The following is a 14657-nucleotide window of genomic DNA, read 5'->3' as shown; positions in this document are numbered from 1 at the left end:
CCATGGAAACCCATTTCCTGAAGCTCCCGACGAACATTTCTCGTGCTGACGTTGCTTCCAGAGGCAGTTTGGAACTCAGCAGTGAGTGTTACAAACCCGCTGGTCCCGTTCTGTGAGCTTGTGTGTCCTACAGCTTCGCCCCTGAGCTGTTGTTGCTCTTAGACGTTTCCACTTCACAATAACAGCACTTACAATTGACTGGGGCAGCTCTAGCAGGGCAGAAATTTGACGAACTGACTTGTTGGAAAGGTGGCATCCTGTGATGGTGCCACATTGAAAGTACCTGAGATCGTCAGTTCGGCCCGTTCTAGTGTTAATGTTTGTCTATGGAAATTGCATGGCTGCGTGCCTGATTTTATATACCTGTCAGCAATGGGTGTGGCTGAAAAAGCTGAATCCACTAATTAGAAGGGGTGTCTGCATACTTTTGGCCATGTAGTGTATATTGGGCCCTTTTTAATTTATCAAAGAAAAATGATAGATATACAGTATAACATACAATGCATATAAAGAGACTCATCTTTGCATGTGTATTTGTGTATTAAATGAGCATGTGTTGGTCAGCTTATTCCACTGGATGGTTGGTCTCAACAATGTGCTAAAGGTGCTTTTTAAACAACATTTACACATTTTAGAAATTAAATATTGTATGCTACTTTTAAGCAAATTTCCCTAAATATTCTATTCACTCAATTCTATCACTTAATTGTACATTAAGTGGTTCAATTTAAACTCGATCATTCAAAAGAGAGAGTAGAATTTTTCTAGATCTGTGAGGTGCACACATTTACTGCACTCATTCAGTACGGACACATAAGTTGGTGTGTGTGTGTGTGAGAGAGAGAGACTGAGTTTTATTAAGGCTGTTTGACGGATTTGACGGAAACATAAGCAGGCAGCACAAAAATACACACACATTACAGTAAAAGCAACAGCTGTGACATGGCCAGTCTCAATCCATTTGGTCAGTAAACAAACCTTTCCGTTCCATAAAACATACTGGGCAATGCCAGTAGCAGAAAATATCACAACTTTCCTGTTGCCACTGAAAATATTGTCACTTTATCTCCTGAATGAGGAAAGCGAGACAGCCATAAAGATAAGGTATTACTAGCCCAGTCAATCTGGTGCGTTCATACAAACATAACCTGACTCCTTTCCAGAAGTCGGCCAGGTGTTTGCTTTATAGGAGAAAATATACCATAATATGTTCACGTGAATCTGATCAGTATAGCACACAGTATTATATGCAAGCATCAGCAGTGTGTATCCACTTGAGCGCTGTCATATGAGGTAAAAAGAGCGTCTGTTTCACAGTTTCAAGTGTTTACCACCGCCGCCAGCCTTTCAGCTGTGGTTTTCCCTAAGTTAATCATCATAGGATAACTAACATACACAGACAAACACACACACACACACATGCACACATTTCCACAGGTGTGTGCACAGAGAAGTGGGGACAGGGTGGGGTGGGTGGGTGTTCTCTCTCATAAGGACAGGAGAGGAGCAGTCACTCCCACAGTCCAAAAAGTACAGCTGCAGAAACAAGCATTGCCAATCCAGTACAGCACACTGAGGAGCCTTCACTTATCTTGCACTATATGTGGCTTTTGAGGTGCAAGAGAGATCTGTGAGTGGGTTTTCCAGACAAGACAGGACCCTTAAGCCGAAAAAGGAGCCGAAAGAGAAATTTGGGGCTGACTTGAACTTGGTCAGATAGACATGAAGGTGCGGGACCACTTGACCGGGGAGTATTTTGTGCAGCGGGACGTTCTGGATGAGCTGTGCCTGGATGAAGTGGCACGGAAAAGGACGCACTCCACTAAGCCACCCCTGTGTGAGCGGGTGAAAGATTGTCTCAGGTAAGAATATAGAGGAGGACAGAGGAGAGGAGAGGAGAGGAGAGGAGGAGGGACAGGGAGATGAGAATGGAAAGGACTGTGACACTGTGATGTGCACTGACAAGGCAGTTTCAGGATTAGATTGTGTGTAAAAGTGCATGTATACTTACATTATAGTACATGTGTGTGTGTCTGTGCCTGTCTGTTAACTGTCTCTAACTGTTTGCTCTTGACCTGTTAAACACCTGTGAAACACGTGAATGAGTGGGTGTTTCAGTGTGCTGTGTGTGTGTGGGTGTGCACGTGTGTACATACTGTAAGTGTGTGTGCATGGTTTTATTTGGCTCAAAAGAATAATCGTTACGCAATCCCAAGAGACAAAATGCAACAGCAGAATGCCAGCGGTTACAAAAGGCTGACGGATAGTTTCATCTGAGTGATTTAGTGAGAGCGGATGAGCAAAGTTCACAGTTCTCTTTGGAGGGGAGCCCTCATAACACCCTGTGACACACTGTACGCCGCTTTCACCAAATATTAACCAATCAGAATGATGCAGGCCTTAGTTTGAGAGCAGATGTTAACCAATTCGATTAACATGAGGAATGTATCTTCCTTGATCTTGTAACATATTAATAAGGAGCGGAGGACAAAAACAAGATACATGGTTACGTCACATCATCATATGTTTGTTTGATGTAACAAAAGACATTAATCTAATATTTTGTTACGCAGGCATTCCGATACTGAAGATGTTACTTTTACATTCAGTTCACTAGTATTTTATATCTGTCATATCAAGTGGCATATTGACACTCTTCTGATGGTACAGCCAGCATGTCACTCTCCTACAAGGCCGGCTGATAAACATTGTGCTGCAGCTGTTCCAACATTCAAAACACACACAGTACAACCACTGCAAATTGGCCCCAAATAATAAAAATACATATTTTTTTATATATAGTTTTCAATTTTTGTCAATTTCAGATTAGTTTTAGTTTGTTTTCAGTATGGGTTTGGTAGTTTTATGTTTAGGTTTTATTTCATTTCAGCTCTATTTTTAGTATTTTTTTAAGGTGTAATGATAGAAGTTCAAAAAAGGTATTTTGTAATTGTGAGCAACGGGTATTGTATAATACAAATAACAAAAAAAACAAAACAATTTTCAATTAGAGTTCTTCAAAAATGCCCAAAAGTTGCACATAAACAAAAAGACATTTGACATATATTTTTATTTTATTTTAGTTCGTTTTACAAGTAGACAAGTAGTTCTGTTTTTTCACAGTCTTATTATTATTCTTATTTTTATTTCAGTTCACGACAATGTTTTCTAACACCATCTTAGTTGAACCACTGATACCCCTAATGAAAACCGTTATTCCTCCCTCTCATTTTCTCTGTTGGCTGTTGTGATGTTGACTCACTGACACACCATAGCATGCCTGATCCTGCCTCAGAGGACGTTGCCAGTGCCTTCAAACCTGACAACTGACAGACCATATAATCAAACAGAAGCCAAAACACTGTGGCTGAGTCACCAGGTTGACCCCTTAAAGGGACGGTGACGGGACATGGGAAGTTTGAGGAATTTTGAAGAAATGTGGAACGTGAAATTGTGTACTATCTGACGTCATTATTGTGTAATCAGGAATGTGAATGTGATTTTTTATCTATCACAATGTATCTCTCGAATTGCTCAATCCCATGTCCCCACCCCTGGTCACAGGTGTTCGGGTCCCAGGCTGAAGCAGACGGTGCTGAGCTGTGTGCCTGTCCTCTCCTGGCTGCCTCACTACTCCATCAGAGAAAATGCCATGGGGGATTTCATCTCTGGCATCAGTGTGGGCATCATGCACCTGCCACAGGGTTTGTATGAATATGTGTATTGGAATGAACACAGAAGCACACCGCACAAACTTAAAGGATAAGTTCAACAATTTTGGACCTATCTAATTTGTTTCTTACATACCTGTAGTACTTGGACCCACAGACAGTATTGGCTACCAAGGCTCCCGTTGGTTGAAAAGGCGAGCATTGCTAGCCTCTTGCTGCTAACAATGAGTCCAAACGGGGTTTGTCATAATATCTCCAAAGACGCCATTTTTAGGCTCCACAGGGGAGTTGAGAGTAAATGGAAAAGTTGCAAAGTAAATAAATTAAAATTAGCTCAGATTTCATGACACAATTCCTTCATTACGCACACTTTCACTAATCAGGAAATGACAGAACTATTTTTCTCTGCTGCGGCACAGCCTGCTGTGGGGAGGAAGTGCCTACTGGCGGCGTGATCTAGCTTTGCGGACGGTCGGGTCAGATTGTAAACAATTACACATGGAGCCTGGTAGAGTTCCACTGAGTGGAAATAGTGCCATGCTGCTGCTTTCTGGGCTGTGGATATAAAAACATCGTTTTCACAGACTGGCTTTTTTGGAGATATTTTGACAAACCCGATTTGGACTCATTGTTAGCAGCAAGAGGCTAGCAACAGAGCTCGCTGTTTCAACTGACAGCTGACTAGGGAGCCAATATTGTCTGCTGGTCCAAGTACTAGTTAAGACACAAATTATATGTAGGCCCAAAATCGTCAAACTTATCCTTTAACAAACTTAATCAGTGTCACTTTGAAGTGTGTTGTCATATTTTACACAGCCTAGATGTTGTTCATCAAAACTCCTCGTTGAATAAGAAGACAGATACTGTTTTTTAGATTGTCCTCTATTAGGTAAAGGCAGACATTGTGTCGAAAATATGCAGTGTGTCTATTTGTGCTTTCCTTTACAATATCGTAATGCTTCGGCAGGTATGGCGTATGCCCTCCTGGCATCCTTACCCCCTGTGTTTGGCCTGTACACCTCCCTCTTCCCTGTGCTGCTCTACGTCATCTTCGGCAGCTCCAGACACATCTCCATAGGTGAGAGACGAAGTGCGTGTGTGTGTGTGTGTGTGTGTGGTGGGGGAGGTTGTGATGAGGGAGAGAACATATATATATATATAAGATATCGGTGGATTCAATGTGGATACAGTGTGTGTGTCTATGTGCACGTGTGTGTATTTATATGTGTATGTCCAGGTACGTTTGCTGTGATCAGTATCATGATTGGTAGTGTGACAGAGAAGCTGGCGCCAGACAGTGACTTTAAGATCCTCAATGGGACCAATGGAACAGGGGGTGTGGACATCGATGCACGGGACGCCTACAGAGTACAGATAGCATGTGCCATCACTGTCCTAGGAGGACTCTTTCAGGTGTGTGTGTGTGTGTGTGTGTGTGTGTGTGACTTAAAAAGCCCTGTCCAGTCTTGTCACACACCAATTTCGCCAAACTGAAATACTGAAGTGACTGTATCGACACATAACCCATCTTTCACTATGTCTGGCTAACTCTCTCTCTCTCTCTCTCTCTCTCTCTCTCTATCTCTCTCTCTCTCTCTCTCTCTGTCTTCAGATCCTGTTGGGTTTGGTGAGGTTTGGTTTCGTGGTCACCTACCTGTCCGAGCCTCTGATTCGTGGCTACACTACAGGAGCGGCATGTCATGTCACCATCTCCCAGCTCAAGTACCTGTTTGGAATCAAGCCGTCGCGCTTCTCCGGACCGCTCTCCCAAGTTTATGTGAGTACATCATGCATCATGCAGACATACTCAGGGGCAGCAGGGTGGCACAGAGAGTAGGGAGACTGCCCTTCAACCAGAGGATCCTGGTTCATGTCCTTCTCTCTGTGTAGACAAGCATCTGCCCTGCTGAAGTGTCCATCAGCAAGACACTGAAACCCTACCAGTTCCAGAAAGGCCGTTCTGTAGGGAATTGGAAATCAATAAAGTTTCACATTAGCGGCAGTCAGTTATTGTATGTTTCAGTGTAACTTGTTCCCTCACAGTTTCCCCATCATTAGAGCCAGCTCTGATTTTCTCACCTTATGACTATTATACGACTGTATTATACCATATGACTGATGATGATTATTATTATTATTAGAAGTCAAAGTCACTGCACCCACTTTGCTGCTTCCTTCGCAATGCAAGTGATAATTTGATTTCAAACCTCTTCCTTCCTCCCTCTCTTCCTCCCTCGGTTCCTCCCTCCCTCCCCTCACAGATCCTGGTGGACATTTGTTCGTTGCTACCTGAGACGAACGTGGCAGAGCTGGTGGTCAGCCTGGTGGCGCTCGCTGTTCTCATTGTGGTCAAGGAACTTAATGCCTACTACAGCAAGAAGCTGCCTCTGCCCATCCCCATAGAACTCATAGTTGTAAGTCCTTGCTTTGGTATTTCCTTAATTCCTTCTTATTGTCCTGCCTTGCTTACCTCCTCTTTCCCTTCCTTCCTTGTTCCCTTCCTTTTTTTCTCTCATGTATGTGTTCACTTAATGGTCCAGCAGGGGGCATCGCGACCTCACAGTCAACTAAAACTGACAGAGGAAAGCAATAACTCAATTCAGTTAAATTCAATTTAAGGTGCTTTATTAGCATGAAATAGAAAAGTACTTACTACCAAAACAAATTCATCAAATTCAAATGACAGTAATCAAACTTGGCCACACGACAGTGACAATGAACAATAAATATACAGTTGATATATCATTAAATTAATAAATAAAACAATTCATTATCAGTCAACCAATTTATCTAAACATTTTGCAGTGTTGGTCACACATTTTTTCTTTTTACATTGTCAGTTGTTCTCCTGTCTGAGACTATGACAGGCTAAGACTCTCCCTTGTCAGTGTGTGGTTTCCCATTAATGTCTTCTTCAGATAGTTAAAATGATGGACTGACTCTAAGAAAAGGCTGGCCTGTTTTCCGCCTGCATTCCCAACAAAGAGGTCATATATGTTGAAAGTAATAATTCACCCCACACACCAAACTGACATTCCTTGTGTCTTTTTTTTCAACAGATCATAGCAGCAACAATCATCTCTTATTTTGCCGGGCTTAGTAGTAAATACAGCGTTGATGTGGTTGGAGAGATACCCAGTGGGTAAGTTTACGTATGTTTCACTGTAATGTGTGTGTGTGTGTGTGTGTGTGTGTGTGAAACAGAGAGAGAGGGAGGGAGAGAGAGAGAGAGAGAGAGAGAGAGAGAGAGAGAGAGAGAGAAGGGAGAGGAGACACAGGACAGTCAGCTGGTGCCAGTCTGTAGACCCAACAGAGACAAGACCATAAGAATCATATACACTAAAGTTGATTCTGGTCTCGCTGTTCACAAGGTCATGGACACAAAAGTAGCAGATACGTAAAATTGTTGATATGGCAAAGTAACACATTGTACCAAGAAACAGGGTCAAGGTGTGTGTGTGTGCGTGTGTGTGTGAGCTGAGTCTACCCATATGCCATATTCAGATAGGAAGACAGGAGACAGAGACGTCTAAACATAAGATATAATGGCAGATGATTCTCAAAAATACAAAAGCTACCGTGAGCTGTTTTGCCTTTTTTGATAAATAACAACTTTGCATATTCATGGCATTCGTGTTTGTGACATTTTTTGGTAAAACCAAAAGTTGACAGTGCAGTGCGCATAAATTATCGGCAAGGTGCATGTCTTTGCCAGCTGCAGAGTGTCTGTATAAAGGAATAGCAATGTACAAGTCTATGTTACTGGCAAGCCTGGAAGTCAGCAAGTCTTTGACCTTCACAGATAATTCAGCTCACAACTTCTAGGTCTGAGGTTAGCGAGGCAAAGCCGAAGCCAGAAGATCATCAGTTTAATCTCCTTTCATGTCAAGAGAGTTTATTCCTGATGGCCCCAAGGGATCTGCACTGCAGCTGACCCAGTGCTCCGAGCTGTTTGTTGAGCTGCCTATGCGCACTATGTATACAAGAAAAAAGGAAAATTCCAGTTCTTCATTCCTCAGTCTTTGTTCTTTATTTGGATCCCCATTAGCTTCCGGATGACTAGTCTTCCTGGGGTCCACACTTTAAAAATAAACAGCCATTAGTCAACATAATCCACTTTACAGCACAGAAAGAGGCAGCTCAAAGATAATGCCTCAAGAGCAAAAAAACTGAAATAACATGTTCAGCAGAAACACAGCAGCAATGACGACAACAAAAAGAAAACAACAGCAAAAATGACACAACAAAAAACTACACTTATTAGTTAGAAAAGCCCAGCAGTTTTTGCTTAAATCATTTTTTGAGAGAATATTTAGTCTTGGCCTGTTTTATTCGGGTGGGTAACAAATTCCAGGCAGAGGAGGCTCTGTAAATGACTTGTTTGACATGGGTAATAAAGATCTTCTATTCATCCCTCCTCTCTCCTGTCTCTCCACCGCTGCAGGCTCAAGGCTCCTCGTGTCCCAGATGTGACTTTGTTCTCGGAGGTGGTAGGCGATGCGTTTGCGGTGGCCATTGTGGGCTACGCCATCAGCATCTCCCTGGGCAAAACATTTGCCCTTAAACATGGCTACAAGGTGGATAGCAACCAGGTGAGGCTGAGACACTCTCTCTCTCTCTCTCTCTCTCTCTCACACACACACACACACACACTGCACAAAGCTCTGTATACTCTCAAAAACCTGTGAGAGTTATAGCTGGAGTGGCAGCGTGACTAAGTGTTCAAGCACAGACCTTCTCTTTGTTGCCGATCCATGGCAGCCGGGGCAGAGTCAAACCTCGGCCTAATATTAGACCGAGATCACGCTGTCACATTGGTGGAAAAATTATTCATGTCGTCCTGGAAATAGCCTCAGACAACAGCAGAGCCGTAAATAACTATACAGACCCATGTTCTTTGAATGTTACATCGCTTCTACATCGCTTTGTCTCTATCGCGCCATTCAGTTAAAATCAATTCTAAAGCACTTATTGCCAAAGCAGAAATAGCAAATAACAGATTGTCACTACATTCAAACAGCAACCATGACAATGTGACAAAAAACGGCAATAAATGGTTGAATAACATCATAATAATCGATCACTAAATCAATAGATATATTTATCAAAGGGCACACTCCTGCGTATCAAATGTCCCTTGTGTCTGAAGGTTTGTTAATAATTAGGTTAGCAATATTTCACTCTCCTTTTTCTCCTAGAATATATTGTAATTTTTCATTTGGGAAAAGGTTTTCAAAATTACTACATAGTATGAATTTAGGAGGATAGGTTTCTCTTACTTCTTCATAGTTACTACAGTGCAGTATCTATCGTTCTCTCTATCATATGTGCAAGGAGATACAGAGATGTTCTCCTTTGCCTGTTCTTTTTTTTTTTGATTATTCATTCTCTAGGCCTGAAATTAGCCTGCGTTGAGTTCCCTATGCCAGTATCTGGTCATGCCATCACTTTGGTGGAAAAATTATTCTTGTTCCCCTGAAAATAGCTACACAGAAAGGAAGAACCACTGATAACGTATATTCTTGTGTGCCTGTCTGTCTGTTTTTCTCTTCTTCTTGTTCTTTCTCTATAACACACACACACACACACACTCTCTCTCTCTCACACACACACACACACACACTGGCAGAGGCATGTGACTGGGATCGTTCTGCTCTGGAGAGAAACAGGCTGAGGACACTCGCAGCCTCTAAGATCCGGCCTGCTAAATCTTTAATGTCCAACAAGCTTTGCTCAATCAAGTGTGCCTTAAATATGCCTGAAGCCGCTCTCCGTCTGCGGTGAGGTGTTGACATGGCCTTGAAGTTAATGAACAGTGCAATTAGGGTGTAACCATTACATTTATGGCTGCATACTATACATAGAGTGACCAGAAATACATGACATCCATTATTGTGAGTTGGTATATTTAGTGTATTTTGTCATTTTTTCATTCATAATAATGGTATCTAATGTCATCTAATGCTAACCTATTACTTGGATGTTATTACTTTAAATTGAGATATTTTACCTCTATTATTTTTACTCTCTCTATTTCTCTCTCTCTCTCTTTCCAGGAGCTGCTTGCCCTGGGTCTTAGTAACTCTATTGGAAGCTTATTTCAGTGTTACTGTGTGACGTCCTCCTTGTCTCGCAGTCTCATCCAGGAGAGCACAGGGGGCAAGACACAAGTAAACACACACGCATGCACACACACACACACACACACACGTGTACACACACTCACATGTACGCAAATACCACAAGTACCAGCATACAAGTTTTGGAGTCTTCGGCCTGGGACCGTTTATAATGTTTGTGTGTGTGTGTGTGTGTGTGTGTGTGTTTGTGTGTGTTTGTATGTGTGTGTGTGTGTTTGGTCAGGTTGCCGGAGTGGTTTCTTCCATCATCGTGCTGATCACAGTTTTGAAAATAGGTTCTCTGTTTGAGGATCTCCCCAAGGTAACGCTCTTCCTGTATTACTCTCTTCCTCTCCCTCCTTCCTCTACCTTTCCTCTCAACGTTTCCATATCTCTCTTGGCACACAGTTGAATAACTAATGAGCCTGTGTGTGTGTGTGTGTGTGTGTTCCCCAGGCCGTCCTATCCACAATAGTGTTTGTGAATTTGAAAGGGATGTTTAAGCAGTTCCTGGATGTCCCTATGCTGTGGAGGAGCAACAAGGTTGATTTGGTACGACTAAATCTTCTTTAATAGTCATTATGTTCAGTTAAATACTGTATGGACCCTGTGCCACTTTTGCCCCCTACTGACTGTCAGTGTCCATGCTGCCCTCTAGCTGGTGTGGCTGGTAACGTTCACATGCACCGTCCTGCTCAACTTGGACTTGGGTCTGGCCGTCTCCATTGGCTTCTCCATGCTCACTGTCATCTTCAGAACTCAACTGTAACTATACACCATGCAATCTAATTATAATATATCTGAAACATGATAATGGCTTTGCAATGCAGGACGGTTCTTGCTGTAATCACGTCATTTTAATATCCTCCAGGCCCCGCTACTCTATCTTGGGCCAAGTGCCAGGCACTGACCTGTATCTGGACACAGAAACCTATGAGGAGGTAAGAATCTTTTTGTAATAAGTGAAGGATGCCTAGTAGCACCATCAACAAGAAAGGGAAAGGAAAACTCTGTGGATAGACAGAGGTAGACAGAGTTGCAGTCGTTAAACGTCAGGAGAGCTCCATTTCGTCAAACGATACCTGGGGGAAGTGAAAAGTGCGAATGAGAGCAGAGTAGAGTGTGAGTTTCTGATACTCTGCTACTTCATGATGTGTCCCTGCAGGCCAAAGAGATTCCAGGCATTACCATCTTCCGTTCATCCACAACTGTCTACTACACCAATGCTGAGCTGTACTTGGAGGCCCTGCAAGAGAAGGTGTGTGTGTGTGTGTGTGTGTGTGTGTGTGTGTGTGCACGCAGGAATTTGATTACAAGATGTAATCCCTATCTGCTGTCTACAACACCCTTAATTACTTTCATTATCTTCCTCGCTCGTCTCACTTTCTCTTGTCTCTTATCTCTCGCTCCGGTCTTTGTGCAGAGTGGAATTGAAATGGGGAAGCTGCTGACAAAGAAGAAGAAACGAGACGCGAAGCAGAAGCGTCAACAGGAGAAAGAGAAAAAGAAAGCTAAAAAGGAGGCAAAGAAACAAGTAGGATGTCCCATACAACACATTCACAGATACCTAAAGTCATACTAATTCTTCTGAGATACGATCATCAGTCATTGAATTTCAAATGAGAAGCCACTATACGTTATTTGAACTTCAACTTTTTCCAACTTTTTGCCAGAGAGACCTGAACGGCCACTTGTCCAATGGCAAATTCTCCCTGAAGGAGCCAGAGAAGAACCAGTGGAAGGAGCTGAATGAGGAGAAGCTCTCTGCAGGCATGAACGCCCAGAGCCAGGGGAACGGTATGGTCATGACTCTGACTGAGACCCCTGCCAACGGCCACATCAAGGGCCAGGTAAACTGGGCTTACCAGCATGACGCGAGCACGTCAGACTCGGACTCGGAGACGGGTTGCCACGGTGATGACAACACCACCCAGACGTCTCACAGTGGCGACGGGGAGGAGGGAAGGGGCTGCGGATTAGGCACACACAGCATTGTCTTGGACCTCTCCACAACCAGCTTTGTGGACACAGTCACTGTGAAGACCCTGAAAAATGTAGGTCTTGTCTGTCTGTTCACTGTATGTGTGTGCCACGATTTGTGAGTGTGTTGACAACATATGTGAATGTAGAAAGTGTCAAGAGAATGTGCATATTCTGTAATGAGAGCAAATTAGAGCAGAGTACAAGAGATTTTAGTCCCTTCAGTTGGTGGTTGACCAGTTATCACCACTTTCTTTTAACATTGAGTGTTGGGATGAATATATGACCAGGGAGAGCATGCTTGCTCACATAGAAAAAAATGCTTGAAAGGATAGAAGAGAAAAAACACAAATTCACATCTCATAGTTTTTTTCTTTTTGCAACTTTCCCCACCGCAGATATTCAGAGACTTTGGAGAGATTGATGTGGACGTCTATCTAGCAGGCTGCCAAGGTGAGTGGCAGAAAGAGCAGTGGTGGAACAAGTACCAAAATGTCCTACTCAAGTAGAAGTACTGTTACTTTGTTGGAATTTTACTTTAGTAGACGTAAAAGTACTGGTGTAAAAATCTACTTAAGTAAAAAAGTAAAAGTAGCTCATTTAAAATGCGCTCAGAGTAAAAGCCAAGTTACTTTTACAAAAGAAAACATTATTATATATGATATTGTAAAAAGCCAAGGGGACAGATTTCAAACTAGATTCTTTTAATTGGGAGAAAATATTACAAAATAAAGTAAAGCCAGATTACTGTCGTCTTCTCGACTGACTGACCGTTCACTGTGAATGGCTCCACATTTGGCCAGTTTACTGGTCAGTTTATAGAGAGCCTACAAAATTTGTACTCTTTAATGGATGTGATTTAAAATGCAGTACTTCAATCAAAACACATTTGAGTAAAAGTGCAATTACTGATTTAAAAATACTCAAAAAAGTACAATTACAGAAAAAATCTATCCAGTTACAGTAACAAGAGCAACTGTAAGTTCCTTCCGCCCTTGAGAGACGGCACACCAGACACAACAGAGACCATCAATGTCCTTAATGCAGTCAAGGCACTGAAGCTTTGATAATAGCTGCGTCAAGGCCCTGGCCTCGGTGGCGCCACACTGTTCCCTGTGGGACGAATACTGACCCTGTATTAAAGAACCCCAACACATAAATATTTATTGCTGTAATCATAGCATCTCTTCCTCTGGTCATGCATTCATAAATAATAAGTCTCTCTCTGCATGCATGTGTCGTCTACGTGTGTGTGTGCGTGTGTATGTGTGTGTGTGTGTGTGTGTGTGTGGTCAAACACTAGCCTGTGTAGTGGAGCAGTTGGAAACAGCAGGTTTCTTCTCGGAGTCCATCCCGAAGAGCAGGCTGTTTGCCACCATTCATGATGCAGTGCTCCATATTCTCAAGAAGCAGCGCCCGACGGACACGACTAGCTATAACTGTGTGCTGGTGAGCTGATCACACTATGCATATTCAACACAGATCTCAAGAGATCCCTCAGCTTTAATCAGCACTTTTCATTGACATGTTCAGTCACACATTCACAAATTTCCCAATCCTCAGTCCTGAATCTCCTCATTTCTTTAGGACATTTCCTGCATCACCAAGATGTGACCAACAGGGGTCAGACCGTCCCTCCTCTCCCATCTTCCTCCTCCTCCTCCTCCTCTCAGACCTGCTGGCTGTTCCCTCGCTCCCTATTGGATGTCCTTGTCTCCTCCCCCTTCACTGGGGGAGAATGCACCAGCGATGACATGGCGGCCGGTTGCCATAGAGATATAGGGAGCCGTTGCTTTGGCAACAGGCTTTTTATGATATCGTCTAATGAGATAGCCAGCAATACGTCACTGCAGCTCTCTTGCTCTGTGGTGTGTGTGAGAGACAGAGAAGGGGGGGTTGAGTGGGAGAATGTAGCACTGGACTAATAGGAGTCTGTATTTATAGCCTGTGGGAGAGAGTAGAGAGGGAGTGAGAGGTTGACTGTAAGGGGAAACTGAGACTCATATGCACGAGGTGTTGTTGTGAGCAGATGGGCCAAGAGGTGCGTTTGTGTCTATCAATCTATATTCTGTTCTCTCTTGAGCCAATGAGCCATCCTGTTACTTTCAGTGAGGGGAAACAAAACATCTTATAGAATGAATCACTTAAAATGTAAATATTTGTCATTCACCTGATATGGCTGGGCCATGTACCCCCCCCCCCCAGGAGGGGAAAGTAATCCTCCTTATCATCCCATTTCCTCTCATTCACTCTGACAGCCTACAAGAATGAACAGCATATATTGTGTACTAGGGCTGATGTTTGAAAAGAGCAACAGCTTTTAAACACCCAGCTTGTGTGTATTTATAGTTGCTATTCACACATCTCTGATGCCTCTGACATCTCGCTAGGCTCCCTTCTATTTCAGTCGATCCAGTCTCAAAGGATCATCTGCTGTCATAACTTATCTGTCAGGTGTCAGAACTCTTACTATCCCAATATATACTATATGGGACTTTGAACATTGTTTTATTTTCTACTGCAAAATTTTGCGAGTTTCAGGAGTGAATTAATTGAAATCTGCCATTACAATAAACTGAGGCTGGGCTTCGTTTGATTTGCCAGGGAATCTCTATTATTTGTTTCTTCGTCTTTGAACACTCCATTGTAAACAATATCAAGTGTTATAAATTATGGAAAACACACATTTCCTGTTTGTCAGTGTGTGTTGTTCTCACCGACTGAACACACCTCCAAAAGCAAAATATAGGCTTTTCTACAACAGCTTTATAAAGCCTGATTACACCACTCTTTAACTATGAAACTTGGGTTTTATATTTATATAAGTGCAGAAATATAACATTTTAGTTGTTTTGAGGTGATTGAACCACGATACTATCTGTAAATA

The 14657-nt window shown here is 42.7% G+C and overlaps 1 protein-coding gene across 1 annotated transcript; it reads left to right on the top strand.

Moving 5' to 3' along the window:
- Positions 1 to 1722: 1722 nt before the first annotated feature.
- Positions 1723 to 13384, top strand: LOC139928497 (solute carrier family 26 member 6). Its single transcript, XM_071921069.2, has 19 exons — positions 1723 to 1862; positions 3565 to 3704; positions 4639 to 4749; positions 4909 to 5084; positions 5284 to 5448; positions 5933 to 6085; positions 6731 to 6813; positions 8116 to 8263; positions 9728 to 9841; positions 10035 to 10112; positions 10247 to 10342; positions 10449 to 10555; positions 10662 to 10731; positions 10956 to 11048; positions 11214 to 11324; positions 11464 to 11844; positions 12169 to 12223; positions 13074 to 13219; positions 13358 to 13384. Exons 1-19 carry the CDS (start codon positions 1723 to 1725, stop codon positions 13382 to 13384), a joined length of 2394 nt encoding a protein of 797 aa, XP_071777170.2.
- Positions 13385 to 14657: the final 1273 nt, after the last annotated feature.

The sequence above is a fragment of the Centroberyx gerrardi genome, chromosome 14 (genome assembly GCF_048128805.1).
Source record: "Centroberyx gerrardi isolate f3 chromosome 14, fCenGer3.hap1.cur.20231027, whole genome shotgun sequence".
NCBI classification, from domain to species: Eukaryota; Metazoa; Chordata; class Actinopteri; order Beryciformes; family Berycidae; genus Centroberyx; species Centroberyx gerrardi.
The sequence above is the reverse complement of the archived record's forward strand: the minus strand, read 5'-3'. Positions and strand labels throughout refer to the sequence as shown.